Source organism: Electrophorus electricus, chromosome 14 (assembly GCF_041902795.1).
Source record: "Electrophorus electricus isolate QZ-2024a chromosome 14, ASM4190279v1, whole genome shotgun sequence".
Classification (NCBI taxonomy): Eukaryota; Metazoa; Chordata; class Actinopteri; order Gymnotiformes; family Gymnotidae; genus Electrophorus; species Electrophorus electricus.
This window is the reverse complement of record NC_137510.1, coordinates 10,873,888-10,899,041: the sequence shown is the minus strand read 5'-3', so window position 1 is coordinate 10,899,041 and position 25,154 is coordinate 10,873,888. Positions and strand designations below refer to the sequence as shown.

Here is a 25,154-nt window from a genome sequence, read left to right as displayed (position 1 = left end):
TAATGGACTGTGTCATTACATATGACATCACAGTAGGTATGAGCCCTTAATGGACTGTGTCATTACATATGACATCACAGTAGGTATGAGCCCTTAATGGACTGTGTCATTACATATGACATCACAGTGGGTATGAGTCCTTAATGGACTGTGTCATTACATATGACATCACAGTGGGTATGAGTCCTTAATGGACTGTGTCATTACATATGACATCACAGTGGGTATGAGCCCTTGATTGACTGTGTCATTATGTTTGATGCCACAGTAGGTATGAGTCCTTGATGGACTGTGTCATTACATACGATGCCACAGTAGGTATGAGTCCTTGATGGACTCTGTCATTTGGTGCCAGCTGCAAAGGAAGGCTCCTCTGCATAGCGCTGTTGCTAAGGACGCGGCCTACCTAGCAACAGTTCTTTGCCCTGTGCGTGCAGGTCTTTCTCTCGCTCACTCTCCCTCTCTCACTCGTTCGCTCTTTCTCTCTCTCAAAAAAAATAAAATAAAATAAAAATATTCCGGGATATTGGCTATAATTTGTGGCCATCAGGGATCCCCTATTAAAATGCAAGAGACTCCTGGAACCTCCAAGTAGAGGTGCGATGCAGGGATGTGTGCGCTAAGCATACATTCATCCACTAGGGGGCAGTAAATGGCCATGTTACAAATGAGAAAAAAATCTAAACGATCAGAAGCCCCCCAAATCGTGAAAGATGGAAGAAGCTATCACAGACGGACATGCGATGTTATGAGTGATATTCGGAGGTGCATAATATTGATGAAACAGGCAGAAGGTGTGAAATTGAGAATGTTTAATACAGTGCAGAATCTTCTGTATGACAGTGAGGAAGGGAGCAAACGATGAAAGAACAAGTGACTGTGAAATTCAGCAGAAAACAACGAAAACAATAAGGAGAAGACACATGTCGGGATTTGCCAGTGAGTGTACAGTATCTCTGCACCTCTCCCAACAGCAGGAAAGGCAATAACGTGAGGAGCTTTCTCAGACTGTTTGTCCAGTGAAGAGGAAAAAATTTCCCATTAAAAGCCACAGCCCAGACTCCCTTCCCTGCTTCTAAAAAATGCCAGCTTCCAATTAAAAGTTCTTTTTCTTTTTCCATCTTCAAGGGGTTTTGGGCTGTAGCAGTGGCAGGCACCGGGCTTGGAGGAGCTTCACGAAATTCCAGACTTTTCTGAATGGTTCACAAGTCAAATAAACCACGTTCAAAACGGAACACACAGACCTCCTCGATATTAACGCGTCAAGAGCACACATACATGCACGCATTCTATTTTTCTCCATTGCATACTTGAACACACACACACACACACACACACACACACAGAGCCTAATTAGTTAGCGTAAGATAATGGACATTGCTCTCACAGTCAGACATTGTCCATTAACATGCAGCCTCGCCTTGGCGATGATGCTGAGCAGGCAAAATTGGCCCGACACTCATTAACAGCTAGCCGTCGCAAAGAGCCAAAACAAACAGACCACTCCAAGCGATACTCATTCACTTGTGCCACACATAGGTAAAGATGAGCTGTACACTGAAAAAAATAATCATTCCGTTCAGGTGAACCAAGAACATGAGCAAAACGTAACACGGGCTCACCTGGTATGGGACTCATCACTGTAATCGTCTCAGGCACGGCCGTCCCACCTGCGCCAAGGAGTGAAATCAGATATGCAGCTACAACAGTCTTGCCATCCTCGCTGACTTTACTACAAATCTCATGGACTAATCCGGACAAGCACGTGCTGTGGGACACTTCTGACGGTTTGCTTCTCCCTCTCAGATCAGTCTCGCTCTGTCACGATTTGCCAGAGCTCGTGGGACGCCAAGTTCGCGTGAACGGCGTGAGTAACATTTAGCAGAAGCCTGCACTCGTGCGGTTAGCAGAAAGCTCCGCATGCTGGCATTAGCGGTGCGAAGTGAGACGGGAGCAAAGACGCACCAGAAGCTGCACAGAAGATAGAAGCTCGGAGCAGAGGGGGACGTCAGAGACGCCGGTTAACCTGTGCGTGAGGGGAGGTGTGCGCGAGGTGTAAAAAGGGCAGGGTGCATTAGCGTGGTAGGGCTATGCATCTGAGAGAGGAACGTAAGCAGGTAAGAGCCCTTTCTGCATCACGCTGGATGTGGTTAGCTGGTGTGGTGAGCAAGTGCCTAGAGCGTCTGCGGTGCGCCCAGAGGGGTGAGGAAGGACGCAGCTTCTGCAGGCTGGTGTTAGCACCTGTCTGGTCGTAGTCATCACCTGTTCCACTGTGACAGCTGGCCTGCTCATCGTCACACTCGTCTGCCGGAGTGGTGGGGGGAGGCGGAGTGGTAGGTGGCATAGTGGGTGCTAGAGAGAGAGAGAGAGAGAGAGAGAGAGAGAGATTAATGTACATTAGTGCATTAATCACGTCTACAACTGTTATAATACAAATACAACCACCACCAATTCAACCCAAGGCCCCTAAATTAGCCCTCTCCTGGGTCGTGTGTTTGTCATCTGGGCAGTGCACGCGTGTGAGTGCTGAGGTCTGGCTCCATGCCCGAGGGCCCTGGCAGGCAGTGCGCTCCACCCCAGGCCACCCTGGCCTGGCAGGCTGAGCAGGCCTCTAATTAAACGCCTGCCCGCTCCGCTCGGCCGGGCTCTCGGCCGGACTCCCCATTTACTCACCGCTGGTAATGAGGGGCCCATCCGCCAGCCGGGCTTTCCCTAGGCTAGGGGGGTTTGTGCAGACGGGGAAAGGAGCGAGGAGAGGGCAGGGTTACTGAGCGGCTCAGAGTGGAAGCACTGCAGGGCTGTGTCCATGTGATCCGTGCGGATTAAAGCCTCCTGCTCCAGCTAAGCTCCCTGCGGATCTTCTCATGCTTACTGATAGCACACCTGCGTGTTTGTGTACATGTTTATTCTTCAACAGAGTAACATTTTGAAGGTATAGGATTTTTCTCAATCCATGAGTGGCTGCCTATGCATTTGTGTCTGAGGAACTGACAGTGATTGAGAGTATTTAAACTGTTTTGAAATGTGTGTGTGTGTGTGTGTGTTGGGACTTCCAGTGTAAACAAGCACTCTCCTTCAGATGAAGCCCAAGGCTGGATTCCGTAGCTTACATAAACCAGCTTGACTGACTCCCAGAAATCCAATATGTAAATCCACTTAACACAGGCTGAACAGAGAACAGATCTCATAACAAACGAAATCAGCTCAAACAGAGAGAGAGAGAGAGAGAGAGAGAGAGATGGGAAGAGAGGGGCGGGGAGAGAAAACAGAAGAGGAGAAAATGGATAAACAGATACCAGACCCGCCGACAGAGTCACGGCGAAACTGCGAGTCAGGCAGGAAGGCAGGGATGCTGAGAAAGGCAGCAGGACTGGTGGCGAGCGAGTCTTCGTGGTTACGCGGGGCGTAAACAGATGCAGATTATTTAGATGGGAGACTTTCCTTTGATGTGACATCTATGGGAGCACTGCACAGACCCTGCAGAAAGCCAAACCCTCAGGCTGAGCGGACCACCCTCTCGGTGAAGCCCGTAATCTGAGCAAGTCTCTACATTTTGAGAAATATTCTAAACGTTCTAAATTTCCAGCTACAGTATTTGTTTGTGTTTGTTTATTTATTAGGTGGCAGGGTATAAATGATCTCAGTTGGCTGCTAATTTGCTTGCCTGATTTATTGTCTTATTTTGAGCATCTCTGAAGCGTATAGAAGCCATTATGAATGATAGTGAGGAGGAGGAAGAACAGAGAAAGAAAGCACATCAGAGATTGACAGATAAAAAGGGAGGGCGTGCGTGTGTGCGTGCACGCGCTTCAGACCTACCTTCAATCTCACAGCCCAGGAGCTCCAGTCTTAGTCCCATGCCTGTTGGGCTAGCCCTGTCTGGGTAAACCCTGATGAAGCGTGTCAGAATGGGCTCCACTGTCCTCAGCACTGGTGTATCATAATTCATATTCCCATCAAAAAGCTGTGCCAAGGACACAGAGAGAGAGAGAGAGAGAGAGAGAGAGAGTTAGCTGCAATAAGAGATGTAGCATAATGCTCCAAATTCCACATCGCTTATTCTGCTCTGTTGTGGTGGAAGCTATGGGATTGGACTGGGAGTTAAACAGAAGGAAAGGCCTCAGTCCATTGATTGACATCTGCAGTGAACACGCGAGTGTGAAGGTCTGCTGGCTAGCGCCGCGGCCCCCGGCAGCAGGAGGCCTGGCCGGCCCCGACTGTTCCCACGCGCCCTTCGCTCCAGCTTCAAAAGACTCCCTGGCCAGACCGAGCTGCCGCAGGAGAACGAGAAAAGGAGAGGGGCAGAGAGAGAGAGAGAGAGAGAGAGAGAGAGAGAGAGAGACTGACTGAGGAAAGGTAGGGGACGAGACAGAGGGAGAGAAAATGGGAGACATGCTCCAGCTCTAACGAATGAACTACATCACAAGGCTAGAAGCAAGAGAATGAATGTGCTCTAGCACCCATGCTGGTATATCGCCTGTCTCATTCACTGAGAGAGAGAGAGAGAGAGAGAGAGAGAGAGAGAGAAAAAGAATGAGAGAATGAGAATGCAACATAAGAAGGACCAGACAGGAGGTTTACGGAGGCCAGGTCTATATCAAAGCTCTGCCCCTCTTTACAACAGGCATGGTGCCATCTGTGGTGGAAACCCAGATGGCAGCAGGCTGTGCATTAGGATGAGGCAGGGCTGCTTCCCCTGGAGGCAGAGGGGCTGAACTACACGTTAAGCTCCTCCACTGCCAATCCACTGTCCTCTGCTGCAAGCTCTCCTTCCTCATGGTTTTTTTTCCCCCATCCATTCCACTTACTATAAAAGCATTTCATTTGGGATACTGCAGGATGTGGAAAAGCGGCAAGACGGTGAAGGTGACTTAAAAGTCTCCACACTATAGTTTATAGTTTTATAGTTTATAGTTATATGGGCTTTTTTTTTTTTTTTATGCATTCACGTCTGCTGTTGTGCAGTTTTTCTGTCCAAATGGCAGAAGGTTCCGGATAAGATCGCCCTTATCAGGACAAGCTGCACCTGCCTTTTTTTTTTTTATTATTATTTCTCAAGTTATACCAGTTTGCAAAAGTCCACCTTCCTTAGCGATCACCCCCCCCCCACACACACACACCCTCCTCACCTTGGGTTTGCTGCTGCCAGCCTCAACCACCATCTTCCAATCAGAGCCGTTGGTGCTGTAGCCCAGGCGGAACTTCTTCATAAACACCTTGTTCTCGCGGTGCTTCCCCCCCTGGAGAATGAGGCCCCGAACGAGCTTCTCCCGCCCGAGATCCACCTGGAGCCACTCGTCGGTGTACGGCTGGGACTGGGACAGCAGCATCCAGCCCGAGCGGCTGGTCAGCAGCCGGGTGTTCTCCGGCACCCAGCTGCGATCGATGTGGGAGGAGGCCGTGATCTGGTCGTCCGTGATGAGGCCCGAGACCATGCCCAGCATTCCTGAGCAGGGGTACTCTGGGTAGGGGAGAGAGGAGGAGCGGAGTGAGGGGGTGGTTTGAGACCCGGCGGAGCAGAAAAGCTGGGGAGCAACGTCTAGGGAGAAGGAAAGATAGATCGACAGAGAGAAGAGAGAGGAGAGCAAGATAAAAGAGTAATAGGAGAGACAGAGAGAGAGAGAGAGAGAGAGAGAGACTGCAAGAGAGAAACAGGCAGGGAGACGGTGCTGTTGGCTGCCTAGAGACGAGAGCCGTGTCAGTGAGCTTTGGAAGTGTTCTTGGCAGGAGCTTTGCCAGAGACACAGGAGGGCAGCAAGACCGACAGAACAATGAGGAGGAGAGCAAAGGGACAGAGCCTCAGAGAGACTGAGAAATCAACGAACGCTCTAAGCACTCCTGCCCCTCCCATCCTCCTACTCTCACACTTTTTCTCACACGCTGTGGGTTTCTCTCTCTCTTCAACCCCTGCATATTAACTTGCCTGCCTGCAGTGTTTGTCTCCAGGTATCTAATTAAAACTATCCTCTGGCACCCTTCTACCTTTCATATCTGAGCAGCTTCTAGCTTTCTTCTCCACCCCCCCAGTCTGTTCTTTGACTCTTTGATATTCCCCTCTTGCTCGCTTGGCCTGCTCTCGTTGGCTCCGCACGTTCTCGGTATGCTACTGCACGCGTCCTCGCGCACTCTGTAATCTATCACCATATCTCTCTCGACTCGGCCCCTTTGTTTCGGTCTCTGTAATGAGGCTGTTTTTTTTCCTACACCTTTCTTGAGGGTTGCGGGGGAAAAAAAAAACCCTGGCTGTGGCGTGGCACGACGCTCGGCTGCCCGCCCGTGCGTCCGGAGGCCGCTTCCAGGAGCCGTAGGCTAACTTGCATATAAATAGCTTTTTGTCGTATTTGCTAAAACTGTGTAATAGCAATAGTACACGGAGAAAGAAAATGTGTGGAAAAAAGGCTCTGGATCCACCTTGTTCTATTAATGGCCTTTGCAAGAATCCACAGTGCCCCCCCCACTCCAAAAAAAAAAACACCACTCAGAGCCAGGAGTGTCTGACAGAGTGTCAATCGCTACTGGCGTTATCAGTGAACAGCTTCAGGAACTTCGCACAAGCATTGGTGGATAAACAACCATCAATGGAAAAAAAACGCCCATCCCTCCTTTGCCAACAACAGCTTACATGACAAAGACAAGTAAACAGAAGATGATAAATGATGAAAAGCAAACTGAAAAGAACAAATTAGACCGAGGCCGAGATAATGATAAAAATCAGTTTGCTTTTCAGAAATGGAAAGAGCTACGTGACCTGAAAGGACTCAAAACCAATGCCGAGCTAACCCCATGTTTACTTGAAAGGTAGCTAATTACCCCTGCTTGATTTTCAAAAAGAAATTAACCACAAAGCTAAGATGGCTTTGTGGTTAAACTCTGTAGCGCACTTCTCACTTTGATATTATGTTGCATTCGGGCTAAATTTAGCTCTTTCCTAGTGCTAAAGCTACTGGTAAGCGTTGTTTTATTTGGATGTTGCTGAAAAGATCTTTGTGAAGCGCCCAGGTAGTATCGGTTTGGTGTTTCTCCTGATGTTTATGTGCATCTGTGCGCTCACATCTAAGTGTTCTCGTGAGTGGTTTACTGTTTTTGTAACGCTATCGATGACAGTTTCTGTTATGAAACATCTAAGCACCGAAACGAGTGTATGTGCTATTTCTTTCACCAAATAGATATTGCTGTAGGTTATGTTTGATGTCTTTTAAGATCTATTTCTGCTTGTTTTGTTGTCCAGCAATGCTGACATCCTCGGAGGGGAGGGGATTTGTAGGCAAGGCTAGAGGGCTGAGGACAGGGAGGGGTCTGGAAGGTGTACTCGTTTGAATTTTCAAGCCAATTTCAACTCCCCTCCCTTCTCAGCCTTTACGCACTGCAGCTTTAACAGAATCTCTCGTCAGTGCAAAAATGAATTTGGACTCTGCTGACCCGACAGCCATCTTGGCACCTATGACGTTGTCCTGCAGTGCAGGAGGCCGTAGGGGATGCGCGTGGACGTGACGTGGACGGTTCGACTGCGCTGAGAAATGCCAGTAGAACAGAGGATTCATTCATAGATTCACCTTTGTTGCCGTGGCAGGAATTCCCAGAGCAGCTCTGAAATGGAAGGCATGCTCACCCGGGGCCTCGAGGAGCACAGAGCAGCCCTGAGCAGCCCCTGATTTGAGCAAATGTGCGCAAGAGACAGAGTGACTGCCAACACTGGACTCTAAGCGTATTATTAGTGATAAAACCATGGCATAGGCTTGGAAGGCTTCGAAGCAGCTGGATATAAGAATGAGGTAGAGCATACTTTGAAGCCATCGGCTCGTTTGGTCTGGCCGACCTGTTTATGGAACTTGGATGTGATTCGGAGGAAGTTTTTCTGCAAAGCTTCTGAGGAGGCAGGGAGGGTGGGTCACACCCGGAGGACCGCGAGCGGGTGCGCGAGCGTCGTCGCGTGAGTCGGCCGGGGCGGGTGGAGCGGGTGGAGTCCGGACAGCCGCACACACACATGGCCTTATTTACAAACAGCCAGAGGAAGTTTACGAAGAGTTGTGGTGTGCCTATCAGACACGGGCTCTACTGAGCACGTTCAGGCGACACCACTCCCTCCTGGGGCATGTGCTGAACCTGGCCCTCCATAAATGTGCACGGCACCTAGAGGAAGCGCTGCCGAGATCGACTCCTCGCTATGGGAAAACGACATACAATACATACAGTATGTTCCTGTCCTCTGTTATTAAACTGTGCATCCTTGTGACCTTCATCAACTCTAAACTCTAAACGTGTACTCTAAACATGGTCCTTATTTTGAGGCTTCTCACTCAACACTTTCAGCGCATGCTAAGTGAACAGGCCCTGGAGAACCCTCTCATCAAAACTAGCTCACCAGCTGCAGAGCGTGGCCGCATCATCAGAGGGAACCCGCAGCACACTAATGATGTCACGAAGAGGCCCTGGTTCTTGTGATGTGTTTAGAATATGGTGTGCTCACCCATCCTACACAAGGCTGCCACAGCTGTGCTCCAGCATCACAGTTAACCGCATGCAAACACACACACACACACACACACACACACACACACATATGCCACCATCACTAAATATATCTGTGTATATAGCCTATAAAAATAGTCATATATATATATATATATATATATATATATACACACACACACACACACTAGATTGACTGTTCACACACACACACACACACACACTAGATTGACTGTTCACACACACACACACACACACACACACACATGCCACCATCACTAAATATATCTGTGTATACAGCCTATAAAAATAGTCATATATATATATATATATATATATATATATATACACACACACACACACACACACACACACACTAGATTGACTGTTCACACACACACACACACACACACACACACACATACTCCCTCTAGGAACCAGTTTCAGCAGGGAGGCAGGAATGATATGAAAGCCTTCATAATCAGTGCCCTTTAGAAGGTGGAGCCATGCCAAAACATGCAGATGAGAATGCAAATGAGGCCAGGGCCAGCTGGGACTGTGTGACTGGTGGGTGAGGAGCTGTGCATTTATAATAAGAACGTATCACGTGTGAGTGTGTGTGTGGGGTGGACAGGCAGAAACTCTGGTGAGGAGACAGTAGAGCTCGGGAGGTTCGGAGAAGAAAGTTAAAGTGGGAAGGTGAGACGCTGTCGGAAGAGATGCAGCTACGCCTGCTCTGGGCGGCATCCATTTTAAATGAAGGACATCCAAACATAGAGTAACATGAATAAGTAATCCTCTCCTTTACACGAACGCACATGATGTAACCACCCCCTCTCAGACCCAGAGGAAAATAAGGCACGTTGGCAGTGGCCTTTCAGTACGGTGAATAAACACTCCTCTTCACACATGCCAGGAGAGTGTGAAAATGTAAACTATCTGAATGAGGGATTTACAGCTGTGCAGAGGAGGACGTTCACCAGGCCTGGCTCCTGGATGGAACGCTGCCATGCAAACACATCTGATTTCAGTCGGCACAAATCACAGGTGGTACCCACAAGAGCCCTTGAAGAGAGGGGAAGCGGATGGGTCGGAGAGGCGGGAGGGACTGCTAGCACACGCACAGCTCCGGAAACCCACCTGATATCTTGCAGCCGTACACCTCGAAGCGGAGCGCGATTCCCATCTCCCAGCTGAAGGGTCGGATCCGGACGAAGCGCGTCAGTGTCGGCTTGGGCAGCAGGGTCCTCACCACGTCCGTTGGATTGCTGTTGCCTTGGAAAACCTGCCGGGTGGGCGGCAATCGTCAATTACTCAGAAGTCCTCCACGGAGGATTCCCGGAGTACTGGCCCAGAAACACACGGATACTGGACTAGCCTGGAATCAGGGCAGCTCCCTACAAAGTGTTAATGCAGTGCTCGGTTAGGTTTATGGACACAGCTGTCCACCGAGCCGGCTGGAGAGGTGTTCGCGCTGGTGAGCTTTTCTCTGCCTGCGAGTGGCTCACGAGCCGCTCCGAACCGTCTCCAATTATGGGCCCTGCTAAGAGCTGATCATTCGGTGGCTTTGTCAGAGAGTGGTATGTCTCCCAAAGCATGTTGAGAGAAGGAAAAGAAGCAGAAGGAGGTGGAAGAGGGTCTGGAGGAAAAAATGAATATAAGCCGGAGTGACCCTGGTCCTCTCTACCCTTAACACTCCTCTCTAACACCAACAGGAATAGGCTGTGAATCTCTCCCTCATATATATATATATATATATATATATACACACACACACACACACACACACACACACACACACACACACACACACACACTGCCTGGCTAAAAAAAAGGTCACACACTCTAATATTTTGTTGGGGCATAATTTCCACAAGCTTCTGCAATGTCACATTTATTTCTGTCCAGAATTGCATTCATTTTTCCCCCCAAGATCTTGTATTGATGATGGGAGATTTGGACCGCTGCACAAAGTCTTCTCCAAAGATTCTCAGTGGGGTTCAGGTCTGGTGGCCAATCCATGTGTGAAAATGATGTCTCATTGCTCCCTGAACCACTCTTTCACAATTTGACCCCGATTAATCCTGGCATTGTCATCTTGGAATATGCCCGTGCCATCGGGGAAGAAACAATCCATGGAATCCATGGAATAACCCGGTTGTGCAGTATATTCAGGTAGTCAGCTGACCTCATTCTTTGGGCACATAACTTTGCTGAACCTAGACCTGACCAACTGCAGCAACCCCAGATCATAGCACTGCCCCCTTGTACGGTAGGCACTAGGCATGATGGGTGCATCACTTCAGCCGCCTCTCTTCTTACCCTGATACACCCATCACTCTGGAACAGGGTCAATCTGGACTCATCAGACCACATGACCTTCTTCCATTGCTCCAGAGTCCAATCTTTATGCTCCCTAGCAAATTGAAGCCATTTTTGCCGGTTAGCCTTACTGACAAGTGGTTTTCTTAAGGCTACACAGCTGTTTAGTCCCAATCCCTTGAGTTCCCTTCGTATTGTGCATGTGGGAATGCTCTTACTTTCACTATTAAACATACCCCTGAGTTCTACTGTTGCTTTTCTACAATTGGATTTCACCACACGTGTAAGATTTTTTCTGACCACATTCCTTCCTCGAAGATGAAGTTTCCCCACTGTCCTTCCACTTTTTAATAATGCATTGAACAGTTTTTAACCCAATTTTAGTAGTTTCAGCAATCTCCTTAGATGTTTTCTCTGCTTGATGCATGCCAATAATTTGGCCCTTCTGAAACAGATTAACATCTTTTCCACAACCACAGGATGTGACTTTCAACACAGTTGTTTTAACAAATAAGAAGCTGCTCACGGCATCAGTTAGGGTTAAATAACTTGTTGCCAGCTGAACCAATCAACCATGCAGTAATTATCCAATGGGAGGATCTTACCTATTTGCTTAGTTAAATCCAGGTGATGACCTTTTTTTTTGGCCAGGCTATGTGCGCCAGGCTATGTGTGCGCGCGTGTGTGTGTGTGTGTGTGTGTGTGTGTGTGTGTATAAATATTAGTCACATTTATATAGCACCTATATAGCGCCTTAAAGGACGCTTTACAGGCAGAAATCAGCTTTTACACTCAAATCGCTCACACCATTTCATAAGGTGGTGATGTACGTGCAGATGTATTTAAGGAGACTATATCTGTGGATGAGTGTGTCATGACCAGAGAAAAGTGCTCGGCAGAGAAAGCCAGCGAGGGGCGAGTTCCATTAGCCCCTTCTGCAGCACGTGGTGCTACCTGGGTTCCTGGGGTCCAGCCTGCCAAACGTGTGTGAGACAGGGAGGAACACAGGAAGCCATCCACTCTCTTTAAATGTCACGACGATGCTCCGTTCCACCGCACTGACTGTTAAAGGGCTTTTTTTTCCAGAGCTACGACCACAGAGTCGAGCTGCAACCTCAGCGGTCTGCAAATGGGCACCTCTCCTCTCCTTTCCTTTCCTCACAAAAGCACTTTAGAGCACCCAGAGAGACAGTGTGTGTGTGTGTGTGTGTGTGTGTGTGTGTGTGTGTGTGTGTGTGTGTGTGTGAGAGAGAGAGAGAGGGAGAGAGAGAGAGAGAGAGGGAGGGAGAGGGAGCCCCCGCGCTAGAGACAGGCAAACAGAGTGAGAGGGAGAGACAGAGAGAGAGACATTAGAACCTAATCTTAGAGCACTGACTTTTGGACATTTTAATGGGATAGAAAAATTAGGCCTTGGGGTTTCCACACAGATTTCTGACACACATGTGCAGGCATGTTTGCACACATATGTAACACACACACCTAACAATCAGTTTAAAAGGTCTATTTTACAACTTTGTAACTTAGAATAAAGGATGACGTATACATACAACTGATGGTCTTTTAACACTAGAATGACTAAAGCTATGAAAAGACTCTCACTCCCACATTCCCATTCACCATTTCTCCTCATCCCTTCCATTCAAATCTCTGTTTATTAATCTCTTTGTTCTTTTGTTGACATCACACCCCCCCTCACTTCATCCGTCTGGCTACTGTGGTTGTTTTGGAGTTGTTTTCATCTGTTTTTACTGAGCTGCTTGTAAATACATTCCAGGCTGTGGGAATGAAGGAGTTTGAAATCCTGGCACGAGCCTGGGCTGGGAATATCACGGAGCTGGACCCAGCACAAGCGCACAGCGACAGTGTAAGACGGCAGTCTGCTCAGCATTAGCACCCATGCTACAACGCTTTGACACGGACACTGCTTGCCTGATTGCGTGGATAATACGCTGATGTACACAACCTTCTAAACACACGCAGAATAGTGGCATGAATAACGGGTAATGGTCAGCTGTTGAAATGAGAGTAGGCGAGTGAGAGGCTGCTTAGAGAGAGGCCTCGTACCTTCTGCTTGGAGCCTTCCTTCAGCGTGATCCAGTCCTCGCCGTTGGAGCTCACGTCCACTTTGTACGCCTTCACAAAGTACTTCTTCTTGGTCTCCTGAGAAATGGCGCCCTGCGTGCCGATGGCTGACACGAAGCGCAGGAAGCCCAGGTCAACCTTAGAGGGAGGGGTGGACCGGGGGATGGGGTGAGGGGGAGAGAGAGCGAGGCACGGAATCAGGCAGCCATAGGCCACACGCGCACACAATCATCCGCAGCAACTTACGGACGAGCAGTGCTGTAAAACACGCTTCCCATATACCACTTTCATAACCTTACTGGGGACGTAGAAGGTACGACTGATTTCATGAATCTCAATTTAATAAAGGATGGCGGTTGTGACGATTTAATTTCCTGTGACACCGGAACTTACTGGATAAATGGAGATATGGTGCTGCACTGTCTACGTGGCTGGAGAAGTAGGAAGGAAAAATGCAGGAAACAGGAGAGATTTTCAGATGTGTGCAGTATTAAAAAATGAATGCTTCATAAAGGAATCATGAGCTCTGCTGTCATTACCGAGAGCTAGCAGGCAAAAGAGTCCAAAGGAGAGGGACGCTTGAGGTTACTGGCAGGGGATGTGTGAGTGCGTGTGTGTGTGTGTGTGTGTGTGTGTGTGTGTGTGTGTGTGTGTATGTCTTCTATAGCAAGCAGATTCCTAGATTTGCAGACTGTGCAGTTTGCCTTGCTCAAATCCAAGATAAACCAACCTAGAGCAAGCCTGTAAACTAGGACTGCCTTGCTGTATATATATGTGTGTGTGTGTGTGTGTGTGTGTGTGTGTGTACATCCCATATCCATATATAACTCATGGGTATAATAGATGGTAACTCTCCCCTGCCGTGTCTGATACAGCCATTCCTACCACTGCTTATTCAGCCATGCTTGCGCTCTGGATTCATTTTGCACGTTGTGCTCTCGGGAACGGTGTTGTATATGTATGTATGTGTGTGTATGTGTTTTGGCTGCAGGGGAACAAAGCAGGATGTGCAGAATCAGTAGAACACCTAGAGTCACACTGGGGTTTTAAATGGTAGCCTTCTCTACTTGGTGACACTAACGTGGAATACCGTGAAGGAGATCGGGAAAGGAGCCTTCGGCCAGAGCCAAGTAACTGATGGATTCCCCCACGGTTAGCTCAGCCCTGCGCGTGCTAAGGAGCTGGTTCTTCGTTCCCATCAAACGCAGGAGAAGACGGTGCCATCACCTCCATCAGCTGGAAAGTGACCACTCCGTTAGCCCACACAAGCTCTTTTGGAAATGTCATGTGCGGACATCTTGACTTTGAAAGGGCAGTAGTCTCCTCCCATTGAAACCGAGACCTATAATGTGCAGAGTTCTTTTTGTCTTTTGTTTATTTCGGCAGAAACTCTGCAATTTAAAAAAAACACTTGTGACCGAACACTGTCTTTGGCTCTCTGTTCAGGGCTCCTTAAAATATGCATGGCTTAAAAGCCTTTGGGGCAGGCTGGGTAGAGCAGAGGACAGGTAAAGAATGAAGACATGGAAAGAACAAACGCAAATCTGAGCTGAACAAACCCATTCCAAATCCAAACACTAATATTCGGGGGAGAACACAGACAAGGGAATAAATAGGTATTGGTTGGAGAAGAGAAAAGATCTAAAAATAAAAGAAATGATAGAAAAGATAAAGAATCATACCAGATACTCAGAATCAGACCAAGTACATCATCGGGTACAATATTCTGCAATAAATGCAGTATATTAATTAAACTCTTTACTACTGGTGATGTTAGTTCGGAATGATTGAAGTGATACTTAAACAATACATCAATATCTCAGATGTACTGCAGCGATTTAATATACCTACTCAAAGAATCTCTACAATATAAATTTCAACAGGGCTGCAAGTTGCCGTTGTAATGTGTCATTGTTACTATAGCAACATCAGCACAGGGGAAAAGCCCTAACTACTAACATGGGACTCCCTCAGATGATAGATACGCCAGTGTGACTCAGCACAAAACAAACAAAATAACCCACAGCCCCACCACCTTTCTGAAAAGACTACTGCAGTACCTTAAAAGGACAAGCCCTGCACTGTGTATTTCACTGGCCGAGACTGTTCTGCGGAGCACCGCGAGCATTCGTAACGGTGGTAGTTCTTTATCTGCGGACATGCACGCTCAGCTGTAGCCTGGAAAACCTCAGGTCAAACGTTCCAGACTGCTGATGAGAAAAAAACATTAGTCATCTGTGAAAGTGTGTGCGCCAGTGAGTTTATGGGTGTGAGTCAAACCTGTTGCAAGTTCTAACCATTGTTAGAACCTGAAAAAGTGTGTCGGGTTCAATGTTAATGCCCCTTGAGGGTTACACATTGTCTAGCTGTGCTGATGCAGCATAGAGATGTCTGTTTTCTCCTCTCCACTATTCCATGTTCAGATTCGAGGGGATTATGTAAGGGAGGGACTGGCGAAATGCCAATCATCAGACAAACGTGTCAACGCAATTCCCGTATAAGTCATTTATACGTCGGTAAGTCACATACCCTTTTCCATGATGGGTCGTGCATTTAACTCAGGTCAACACAGTCCAACTCAATTAAAAATAACAACAAACCAGCTCATAGGCCCTTTATGGGGGGAGCTCCAAAAGTGTCCTTGGCTTCATATATGGTTTATGGAGTTTCCAGAACTTTCACATGGAAAAATGGGAAGAAAAGGCTTTTCATTTGTCTGTCATTTATCAGCCATGTGACGCAGGCCGTCGCCACAGGCAAGCACCAACCATCTCCTGGGAATGAAGAATGAGATCTTACCCTCGGGGTCTTTGTGTCAGCTTCTCACTGCAAGTGTGGCTCGATCTATTTGTACCTCTTCACTTCTTAATTAACGCAATTAGACAGCTGGGAGAGTTATCTGAGGTCCGTTGTCTTAGCTGCAGACCACATAAAAGACTTGCAGCAGGAAATTCCCAAAAGCAAACTAAAGTAGGCCATACAAAGCTCAGTCAGTGTTGGGCGTTTAGACCGAGATGGTTGATATGGTATGGGCCCTCATCTGGGATCAGCAGTTTGGACTCTGGCACGGGATCGGACTTTAAAGGTTGAGCCTGCCTCTCCGTGAAGGGAACGGAGTCTACAGGCATTAGGCTGCCAAATAAGAGCAGAACAGCGGCAGCAGAATTAGACTCCTTTGGCTTTGCAGGCTGCCAGTTAAGCCTGTTGTGCAATTAGATTCACAGGGAATGTGTGTGTTCCACCACATCGGGGGTGTGCAACCGGCAGTGAGTGTATGTGTGTGTGTGCTTTTGATAAGACTACTCTGGTGGCTAAGAATAGCATGAATATGCTGCAACCCTCCCTTAACTCTGCCTCACAATTGTTCAAATGTCTCCATCACCTCGCCGCACACTTCTTACATTCCGTACTGCAGGTGCTTGACACTGGCCAGGGAGGCAGGACTATAACTGCTGTGTGCCATCTGGCAGAGTGCGCTAGGGTGATAAAGTTTAGCGGAATTCAGAGGGCTGGGCTTCTTCAAAAGATCTTTCAGAGTCTCTGTTTGAGGTTGTTCAACTCAATAGAATTTTTTAAAATGCTTTTTCCTCTGTTTGCCGCTCTGTAGAAGAAAACTGCGCATCTTCTCTCATGTGAATACGGGGGCTGAGTATATTTGTTAACGCCTGTTCTTCTGTTCATTTCAGTTCCCTTACTTACATCTCTTCATCAACACGGTAGACAGAGGGGAATAAATTACACCACCAAGCTGAATGTTAAAATCACAGATTGTCTCATGTGTCTCAGATTCAAATACCATCTGCCAAGGGCAAACTAGACGTCTGAGCTGGCTACGATTGACCAAAGCCTTCGCCGTCCACCCCGCCACGCCTCTCCTTCTTCACCGTTGTCCACCAGTGCCAAGGTGCCACAAAGGGTCTCTCTAAAATTCCATTAAATACAGGTAAAATTAATTCGCATTTTCATGAAAATTGTATTAGCGCGCACTGCGAGACCTGTGGGCTCCTCTGATCCATCACAGCATTCACCTGCTGGAATTAGCCCCTGTTATTTTTAGCCCCATCATGTCTCTCTCTCTCTCTCTCTCTCTCTCTCTCTCTCTCTCTCTCTCTCTCTCTCTCTCTCCTTTTTTTTTTTTTTTTTTTTTTTTTTTGCAGGCATTAAATTATGCACGTTCTCCTGAGAGGTGATCATCTATTCCTAAGACAGTGAGCAACGATCTGAACCTGGCTAATAGGGCGGAGGATATACGCACGGATGGTGCGTCTGTGGAATCGGAATGAAAACTAATAATGATTAAAAAAAAAAACCGAAAGAGCTTGGAGTTTAATTTGCAGAGCATTTAGGTTCAGTGGGCAACACCTACTTCACGGAGCTTTGGCGATTTATCACTCACTCGATCTGATGATATACAGACTGAGCAGTATCGAGCTGTTGGGCCATGTCTTTTGGCCTTGGCTTAGAGAATGCTATTGTGTGGTTAGGGCCGGCGTACTGTCTGCACCAGTAGCCAGGCTCCACACAATGACTGCCTGGAGACCCTGGTCAGGTAAGGAGCGGACTCAGTGAGAATTCTCTCACTGGTTTCTCCCGTCGTAAGCTAAGCTACTGCACACATGACTCCCACACGCGCACGCACAAAGGTGGGGGGCGCAAATAAAGTTTTGCGTATTAAAAATAAACAAAAAACCCAGAATTTCTACGTGCGTTAATCGCAGCAAGGTGCACCCCTTTAAGAGAACGTAGCACAGGTTTGGTGGTAGCAGGGTGGCCAAGGCTGCCACCGGCTCCACAGGCTTCATCACCGGAGACTCTCATGTTAATTACAGGCACACTGTCTAATTATTCACCAGCTGGCTGAAGGACAGCTCCTGTCCCGAAATAGAAGCAGCTAATGCCTTAATTGAAGAGTTACAGAGCTAGCCAAAACAATGGCGGACGGACGCAGCCATGTCCAGTTGAGTTGCGGCTAATTGAAAGCGCATTTGGACGATGGGCAAAGAAAAACAAGACGGGGCGATTCAGCGGCTGACTCTGCGGCCCCTCTCGCTTTCCTCTCTACGGCCATTTCAGGATAAAAGAACGCTCGGTGGACTGCGAGGAATGTTTTCGTCTAGGGAAGTCTGTAATTAGTGCCCGTTTCAGTGGCTGTTTTTTTAAGCAGAGTGAGTGCGGGGCTCGAGACGATGGTATAATGGCTGGGTGGAGGGGTCACTCAGTCATCGTTTCCATCTCTGGGCCTGGCACGTTCTCTCCTCAGCTCCATTAATCAGGCCGCGACTGTTTCCTGCCGACACCGGTGACACAAGGCCCCCGGTCAGCAGTCTACTGCCGGTCAGTGGGAGAGCCCCATATCAAAACATGGCCCCTTATTACTTTGAAAGCCGTGCCCTCTCGTCCGACTCGTTTCTGAGAACCGGACAAAGGCGACAACGCTTATGGAGGACTCTTTGATTTTCATCCTGATCAGACCGTTTATGTGAGCATCAGGGCAGGAAGAAGCAGTGACTACGTAAACGAACTGCACCGCAGAAGGCCGTCTCATGCATGCAATTACGGCGCTGCGGACAGGGATGGGTCTATGGTAGTGATTAATAAAACAAAACATGAAATTCGCAGTGGGAGACTTGCATCCTACCATTATGAGGAAGGCACCAGAGAGGCTTTTAAGTATCGACAGTTGACTTTTTCCCAGATAGATATGCATTATTAATGCTCGTGCTTTGATCAGTGCTCACTGTCAGTGCAAGTGATTTGATTTAAGATCGCAGACTGCTTTTGCACTGACACTCAGGACCTTCTTCCCTGCCACATCACTTTACCGGCTGACCAGAAACAATTCCTCCTCACGCTCCACCCCAGGGGACAGGTGTTCCTCTTTCCCGGAGAATCCCTGTGGGGCCCTCTACTTCTGGGATTCTCTCCAAGAATCCCAATGTGTTGTAGAGATGCAGGTGTCTGTTCAGCCTGCCACGCTTAGTCGAGGCCTTCTGAATGAAGCCAGGCTGATCACACTCCGTGAGAATGGCTGTTGGGGATGAAGGAGCTGTGTGGAGGCTGCCTGAAGACCGTGTTTCGGGCACGCCGCATTTCAGAAAACTTACAACTGAACGATGGTTAGTGCCTTTGGTGGGGGGGGGGGGGGGGGGGGATTCAATGGCAGCCTGGGAATAGCCTGCTCTCCTAAACGCCCTGGTGTCTCCACTTTCAGTGCTGGACCTGGCAAAGATCTCCAGGACCATTCTCCCTGCTTCTCCCGTCTCTCACAAAGCAGAAGACCTATCGGATAGCTTTCTGTTAATTTCCGCATGATATAAAGATGAATTACTTTCCATACAAGCTTGAGCAGAAGCTCAAAAGCAGGCCCTCTAAACATGGAATGAATTTTAGGACACACTCTGAACATTCTGGCAAAAAAAACCCAAAACATTTATGGCAAAACTGCGGGCCACAAGACACAAAACAAACACAAAACAAGGAATAAACAGCAAAGGATATGGGCTTGAGAAATAAAAGATGGCTGCAATGAATAATATAGGCATCTGTTTCATACTGTGCTGGGGAGAGTTAATGAAATAAATAACGCATGGTTGAGGGAACGGGGCATGCAGGGACATGCAGAGCAGGCCACGCCTTTAGAGGGAGAGAGATTGCAGGCGCGGCTCACCGACGAGCTTAATGAAAACGTAATGAAGAATTCTGCTCGTTATAATAATGCCTGTTATAATTAAACTGCTCTACAAGTGCAGGTTGAGAGAGAGAGAGAGAGAGAGAGAGAGAGAGAGAGAGAGAGAGAGAGAGAGAGAGAGAGAGAGAGAGAGAGAGAGAGAGAGAGAAAGAAAGAAAGAGAGACTTCTTTAAATTATAAATCACTCATCCTCACTCCATCCACAGCAGGACTCCAGCTTTGTTCCCTTGGAAACAGATGTGCTGGGCTCAACTTTGACATCTGATTGGTCAAGAGGGAATTACATGGGTACTGCAGATCTGGGTTGAAACAGAATATGTTTGATTCGGTTGAAATTTATCTGCCAAAAAAAAAAAAAAGGCACCCTCTCTAATCAATACTCTTCAGAGGAGTCCAAACAGCTACAAAACTCTCACACTCCATGGGAGACCGTTCATTTAGGATTTCATTAAAATCTGAAATGACTAAACAAGTTCAGCAGGCAGAGAGCGCTGCTTAATCATGCTACAGAAAATATGAAGTGGCAATTGTGAGGCGGTGCAGAACCACCATGCTGAATGGAAGACACAGCAATTTTTCTCTGTATTTCTCCCACTGCTATCCATTAAAGAAACTCATTTACAGCCAAAGCGGAGAGTAAATTGTTTGCTGTGTTAAGTCTCCTCTGGAGCTGGATACACTCCGGTGGCTCGAGCTCCAGGGGTCTAGTTTTAACATAACCATCCGAGGCAGCCATAGACACAGGCTGTAGCCACACTGATATAAAGGCACTTCAGCTGTAAAATGAGCAGGGCTGATTATCGATTGCTGTTCGGGACTCTCAGAAGAGTGTAGCCCGATCAATGCTGTATTGAGAGGATCCAATAAACCACAAGGCCGAGGAGTCTTTCAAGGCAAAGACTTTTTAAATAGGGAGCGGAGCAAGGGAGATGGACAGATAGAGTGAAGGCAGAGAAAAGAGGCAGACATAAGGAGGCAGAGGGGGATCGGACACAGACCTCCTCTTGTCTGGCCTCCACACTGTGTCCAGGGGCTCTGTCTGTCTCTCCTACTGTCTCTTGCTCTTCTTCACTCTGCCTCTCTCTCACTCTGTCTCTCTTTAGAGCATAAAGGAATTCCCCCTTTTCAACATGGAGGCCTCTACTGAACAGCCACTGGAAGCACTCAGAACCTCTTTAAACAGCGCAAGGCCTCACAGGAAGTGCTAGAGAGTAGGTGCGTGCCTCTTCCCCTGTCAAACGCAGTCTGAAACTCCATGGTTCCCCTTCCCTGCTTCTAGTGATTCAATTAGTCTGCCAGTTAGAGCATGGGGCCTCCAGGATAGTATTTTGATAGCAGTAAGGAAATGCTCCTTTATGGACCTCCCTGAGAAACTTTTTTTTTGGCGTGAGTCTGCTGTGGGGGAGGGTGGGGGGCTCTGTTTAGTGCAGAACAGCAAAGTAAAGATTGTAAAATAAATAAGTGTAGGTCTGAGTTTTGACAATGCCCACAAGCTCTGTCTTACTGTAAGACTCAAACATGCATGTCATTTTTGAGGAAAAAAAAAATCTTTGCGAGACATTTCTCTCCATAGAATAAAATATACGCCCCAACGTTCTGTTCCGTGGTTTCCTGTTCAAAAGCATAACGAATCCAGAAGGGAGGAGGCGTGAGGTGGCGTGTCTGGCGTGCAGGCCGTTGCCGTAGTCAAAGGATCACACCGCCGCAGGATCTTCATGCAGTCTACACCGATTCATCACGTTCTGGGGGCTCGTGGAACAACTTGCAGTCTAGTCTGCACTTGTATTGCTTTTGCACAACAGCCTGCTGGTTGCCTTCGAAGAGGCAGCCGTCGAATGAGGATTGACACAGCCGTGCCAAAAGCATCAGGAACACCGCGCGATCGCGTTTATCTTGGACAAAAGCCTCATAGTCCTCTATATACTGAAAAAACCCTGATGAAAAGCTATTCTGCCAGGGTGCAGAAGTTCTGCACCCGTAGAAAGACCTTGACAAATTTTGTGGCACGGATTTTATTTTGCCAAGGATAAATCCATTCAGTTTTCTAATTCAAATTCCAAGGCAGCGTATTCTCTCTCTGGGAGTGTTTTTAAGCTCGGGCATGCCGCAGTACCTGAATCCACTCCTTGGTGGTGTCTTCTGCAGGGGTCCAGCCATTTTCAAAGTTGTTGAGTCTAGACCGTTCGGGTGACCAGCTTGGATTGTACTGGGACGAGGCTGTGATTTGGTCTGAATGGATTTCTCCAGACTCTATACCCAAAGGCTCCATGCAGTCAAAGTCTGTGTGAAACAGAGGGAGAGAGAAGGAAAGATCAATCGGAGACAAGGTCCAAAGAAAACACACATCACCTCCTAGTTCCGACTATACCCCTCACCCTCCCTCATGAGCAGAATAACACATCAGCTCGCTTCATCTTTCTCTCCACAGGGAAAGCTGGATTTAATGGAAGCACTTTGGAAGAGTACTATATTAAAACATAAACTTTTATTCATGACATATCCAGCTTAAGCACTTAACGTCAGTGGGGATGGGAGTTGTGGAAAATGTGCATGGAGTTTGCATCCCACTGATGAAAATTTCCATGTTGGTGCTTTGTTGATCTGGCACGCGTTAAGCCTGTTTCCTAGACTGAACCGAAGGGGCAGGCGTGGAGCGTATATCACGCTAGGGGGTTTGTAAGACTGCTTGTGTGGCTGTGGGCCAGACAGCCAGAGGCATGCTGGCTTGATGCGCTGGGGACAGAGAGGTCAGTCAGAGTTCAGGCCCTGATCCCTAGAGGTGACGGTCCAGACGGCCCAGAGACATGACCTGGGAGATGAGCTAATTTACTGCCCTGGGGTCAGTAAACATAAACACATACACACACATACACACGTGGTCACTGACATACATATGAGTGAGATTACTTATTAACATAGCAGATGCACACACACTCGTGCACACACACATACCTAGTGCACAGACAGAAAAGAACGCAGGATGGGATAACACACACTCTCACTTACACGGCAGATGAATAACTAACCAGCATTCACAATGTACAGGCATACAATCACACACACACACACACACATAAAAACACACACACTGTAGCCTAGAGATGGTGCTCTGGGCACTTGTAACAGATGGAGAGAGCATCTGTGCTAACTGCTAACTGCATTTGCAGCAGTGTCTCTGATTCTTCACGCACACACACACACAGCTTACCAACTCTGTCTCTCTCTTTCTTCTTCACTGTCATGAAATCTCCTCTGATATTATGGGAAAAAAAAAAAACTTGCCCAACACAGTCTCATTCTTTAGATTTCCTTTGAACTGTTTCCTACTCCCCCCCCCCCTCTCTCCCTGTGTTCTTTCCTGTGTTCTTTCCACATTAATCATCTTGTCTAGCTTTGTCTCAACTTCACCCTCCTCATTCGCTCTTTTGGAATAAATACTGACACATTTAAGCAGAGTAAACACAGCCGATAAACCTGCAAAGTTTTGGGGCCTCTTGTGTGGGGAATGAATATTTAAAGCGAGACCACCCTCTCCCCCGAGTGTGGCCGCCTCGCCTGCAGCCCAACGGCCCGACGCAGAGGTGAGCGGGAGGTATGCGGGGGTGATAAATAATTGATATCCTGCGTCTGCCCCTCACAGTTCCGGCCGAGGAGACGCCAGACCTGTTCTCCAGCAAGAGCTCCACCAACAAAGATGGAAGACCAGCAGTTTAGACTGAACTGCTCTTTAAATCCACTTTCACATGTGTGTGTGTGTGGAGGGGGGGGGGGGGACTCAATAACATCACCCTACTTTCTTTTGTTGTGTATCATAAATATAATGGCACACAGTAAAAAAAAAGCTTTTCATTCCATCTCATGGGAACATGGAAAAAAAATTCATTGGGTAGTAGCAAAGTCTTGTGTCATGCCCTGGGGACACTGATAGGGTAGCACAGCCATCGGATAACTAATGACCCAAGGTTCCCAGACTCAACGTGTAACGCTCCCAAATGAACGTGTTTACCCGAGCAGGGAATGAGGGAGAGGAGAGAGAAAGAGAGGGAAATAGGAAAACATAGAGGGAGAGGGAGAGAGAGAGAGAGAGAGAGGGAGAGAGGCTGTCTGATTTATGAGGGTGCCGTGTTGGTGGCGGGTATGTGTTGGTGGCATGCTCATCAATGAAATGAAATATTTAATCGGAATGCTTTTCAAATTGGGGTGAGGAGGTGATCCCCCTGGTGACAGGGTTTTAAAAAAAGGGACCCTGAGCTGTGGGGGAATATGTGTGCAAGTGTGTGTGTGTCTGTATCTTCGTAAATCAGAGAAGATGGGCCATAACTCCTAACACATTCACTTAACGAAAGAGGGTTGCAGCTGAGAAGGACATGTTAACTTCTCACGATGCCTCATGTTACAACTTTATGTGTACATGTCTGTGCGTGTGCATGTGCTTGTGTTTGTGTGTGTGTGTGTGTGTGTGTGTGTGTGTAAAACCCACTTATTTCTGATATATTTTGCTGCATACAGAGATATTTTGTTGTGTGCAGGAATGCACAAGACAGTATAGGTCATGTATTTGCATGACGTACATATGTGCATTTTTCTTCTGTGTGTGTTGTTGGTACACTGCAAAAGCTCCAGGGTTATATTCACACCCACAGTGTTTATAAAATTCCAGCTTAACTCAAAAGAACACAGAAGGTGCTTAAACACGTGTGTTATTTCAGCAGTGAGCTTTTTGCTGGGGGATTTCAGTAACTCGATCAGAAGTAACTATCAGTGCTCTCTTCTTCCATACGCCTAAGTCTTGATTTAGGCATCGTTTGTTCCGAAGACAGAATCACTTTAAGAATGGGTAATATTAGCACAACCAGAGCTGAAAAATCCCTGGCTAGTGTTATGTGCCATGTGGGGACTCACCTTCGGGAACGGTCTTCTCCAGTATGGAGAAGGTAGCAGAGAAGCCCTCTTTAGCAATAGCACTGTCTGTATTGATTGTCAAGGCCAAGATACCAGTGTAGGAGATGATTCTTCCAGGAGTGTTCTGCCCACAGTATCGGCCAATGTACGGCCCCACTACAGAGAAAGAGAGAGAGAGAGAGAGAGAGAGAGAGAGAGAGAGAGAGAAACAGACAAAGTAGGTGGTATTTAGTAGCTTTTATTTGTAAGTTTCAAGTCTATTTTGAACACATAATCCCAAACTGCACCTGACAATAAGTGAAAAATGTAGAGTCTGAGGCTAATAAGCACTTTGAAATAACAGTGTGAGAACAGAATAACTACAAATTAACCTCCCCTGCGGGAATCTCAGCCATGGCAGCCAGGTTTTGCCCCCGTAAAAGGACATGGCTGTCCAGGGGGGCAGGGAAGCCGTCCAGCGTTCCGCAAAGCCGTCCACATTCCCAGTGTCCCCGCCGTGCCAAAGTAGAGATGGAGGACAAGTCGCTGCGCCGATACATCTACCCTGGTCAATTCCTACGCTCTTGGTTAGGGCTGGGACCGTGGGAGGTGCCGGGCACAGCCTGGCGACTCGGCACTGGCCGTTTCCCATGGAAACGAGAGCAGGCGGAGAAGGCGCGAGGCGAGGAGGCAGGAAAAGTGGGAGGCAGCA

The 25,154-nt window shown here is 47.7% G+C and overlaps 1 protein-coding gene across 6 annotated transcripts in view; it reads right to left on the bottom strand.

The window, feature by feature from the left end:
* The window catches only part of nrp1a (neuropilin 1a), a 60,242-nt gene that overhangs the window by 5,551 nt on the left and 29,537 nt on the right, over window positions 1–25,154 (bottom strand). For 3 of the 6 annotated variants that reach the window (XM_035530557.2, XM_081695940.1, XM_081695941.1), the window contains 8 exons: window positions 24,464–24,619; window positions 21,675–21,841; window positions 12,856–13,011; window positions 9,610–9,754; window positions 5,130–5,461; window positions 3,820–3,964; window positions 2,242–2,352; window positions 1,623–1,670 (listed from right to left, as the gene is read on the bottom strand). In XM_035530557.2, coding sequence (XP_035386450.1) covers window positions 1,623–1,670; window positions 2,242–2,352; window positions 3,820–3,964; window positions 5,130–5,461; window positions 9,610–9,754; window positions 12,856–13,011; window positions 21,675–21,841; window positions 24,464–24,619 — 1,260 coding nt within the window. The remainder of the gene's footprint in view (window positions 1–1,622; window positions 1,671–2,241; window positions 2,353–3,819; window positions 3,965–5,129; window positions 5,462–9,609; window positions 9,755–12,855; window positions 13,012–21,674; window positions 21,842–24,463; window positions 24,620–25,154) is intronic. The other 3 variants (XM_035530559.2, XM_081695938.1, XM_081695939.1) reach the window with 3 other exon arrangements.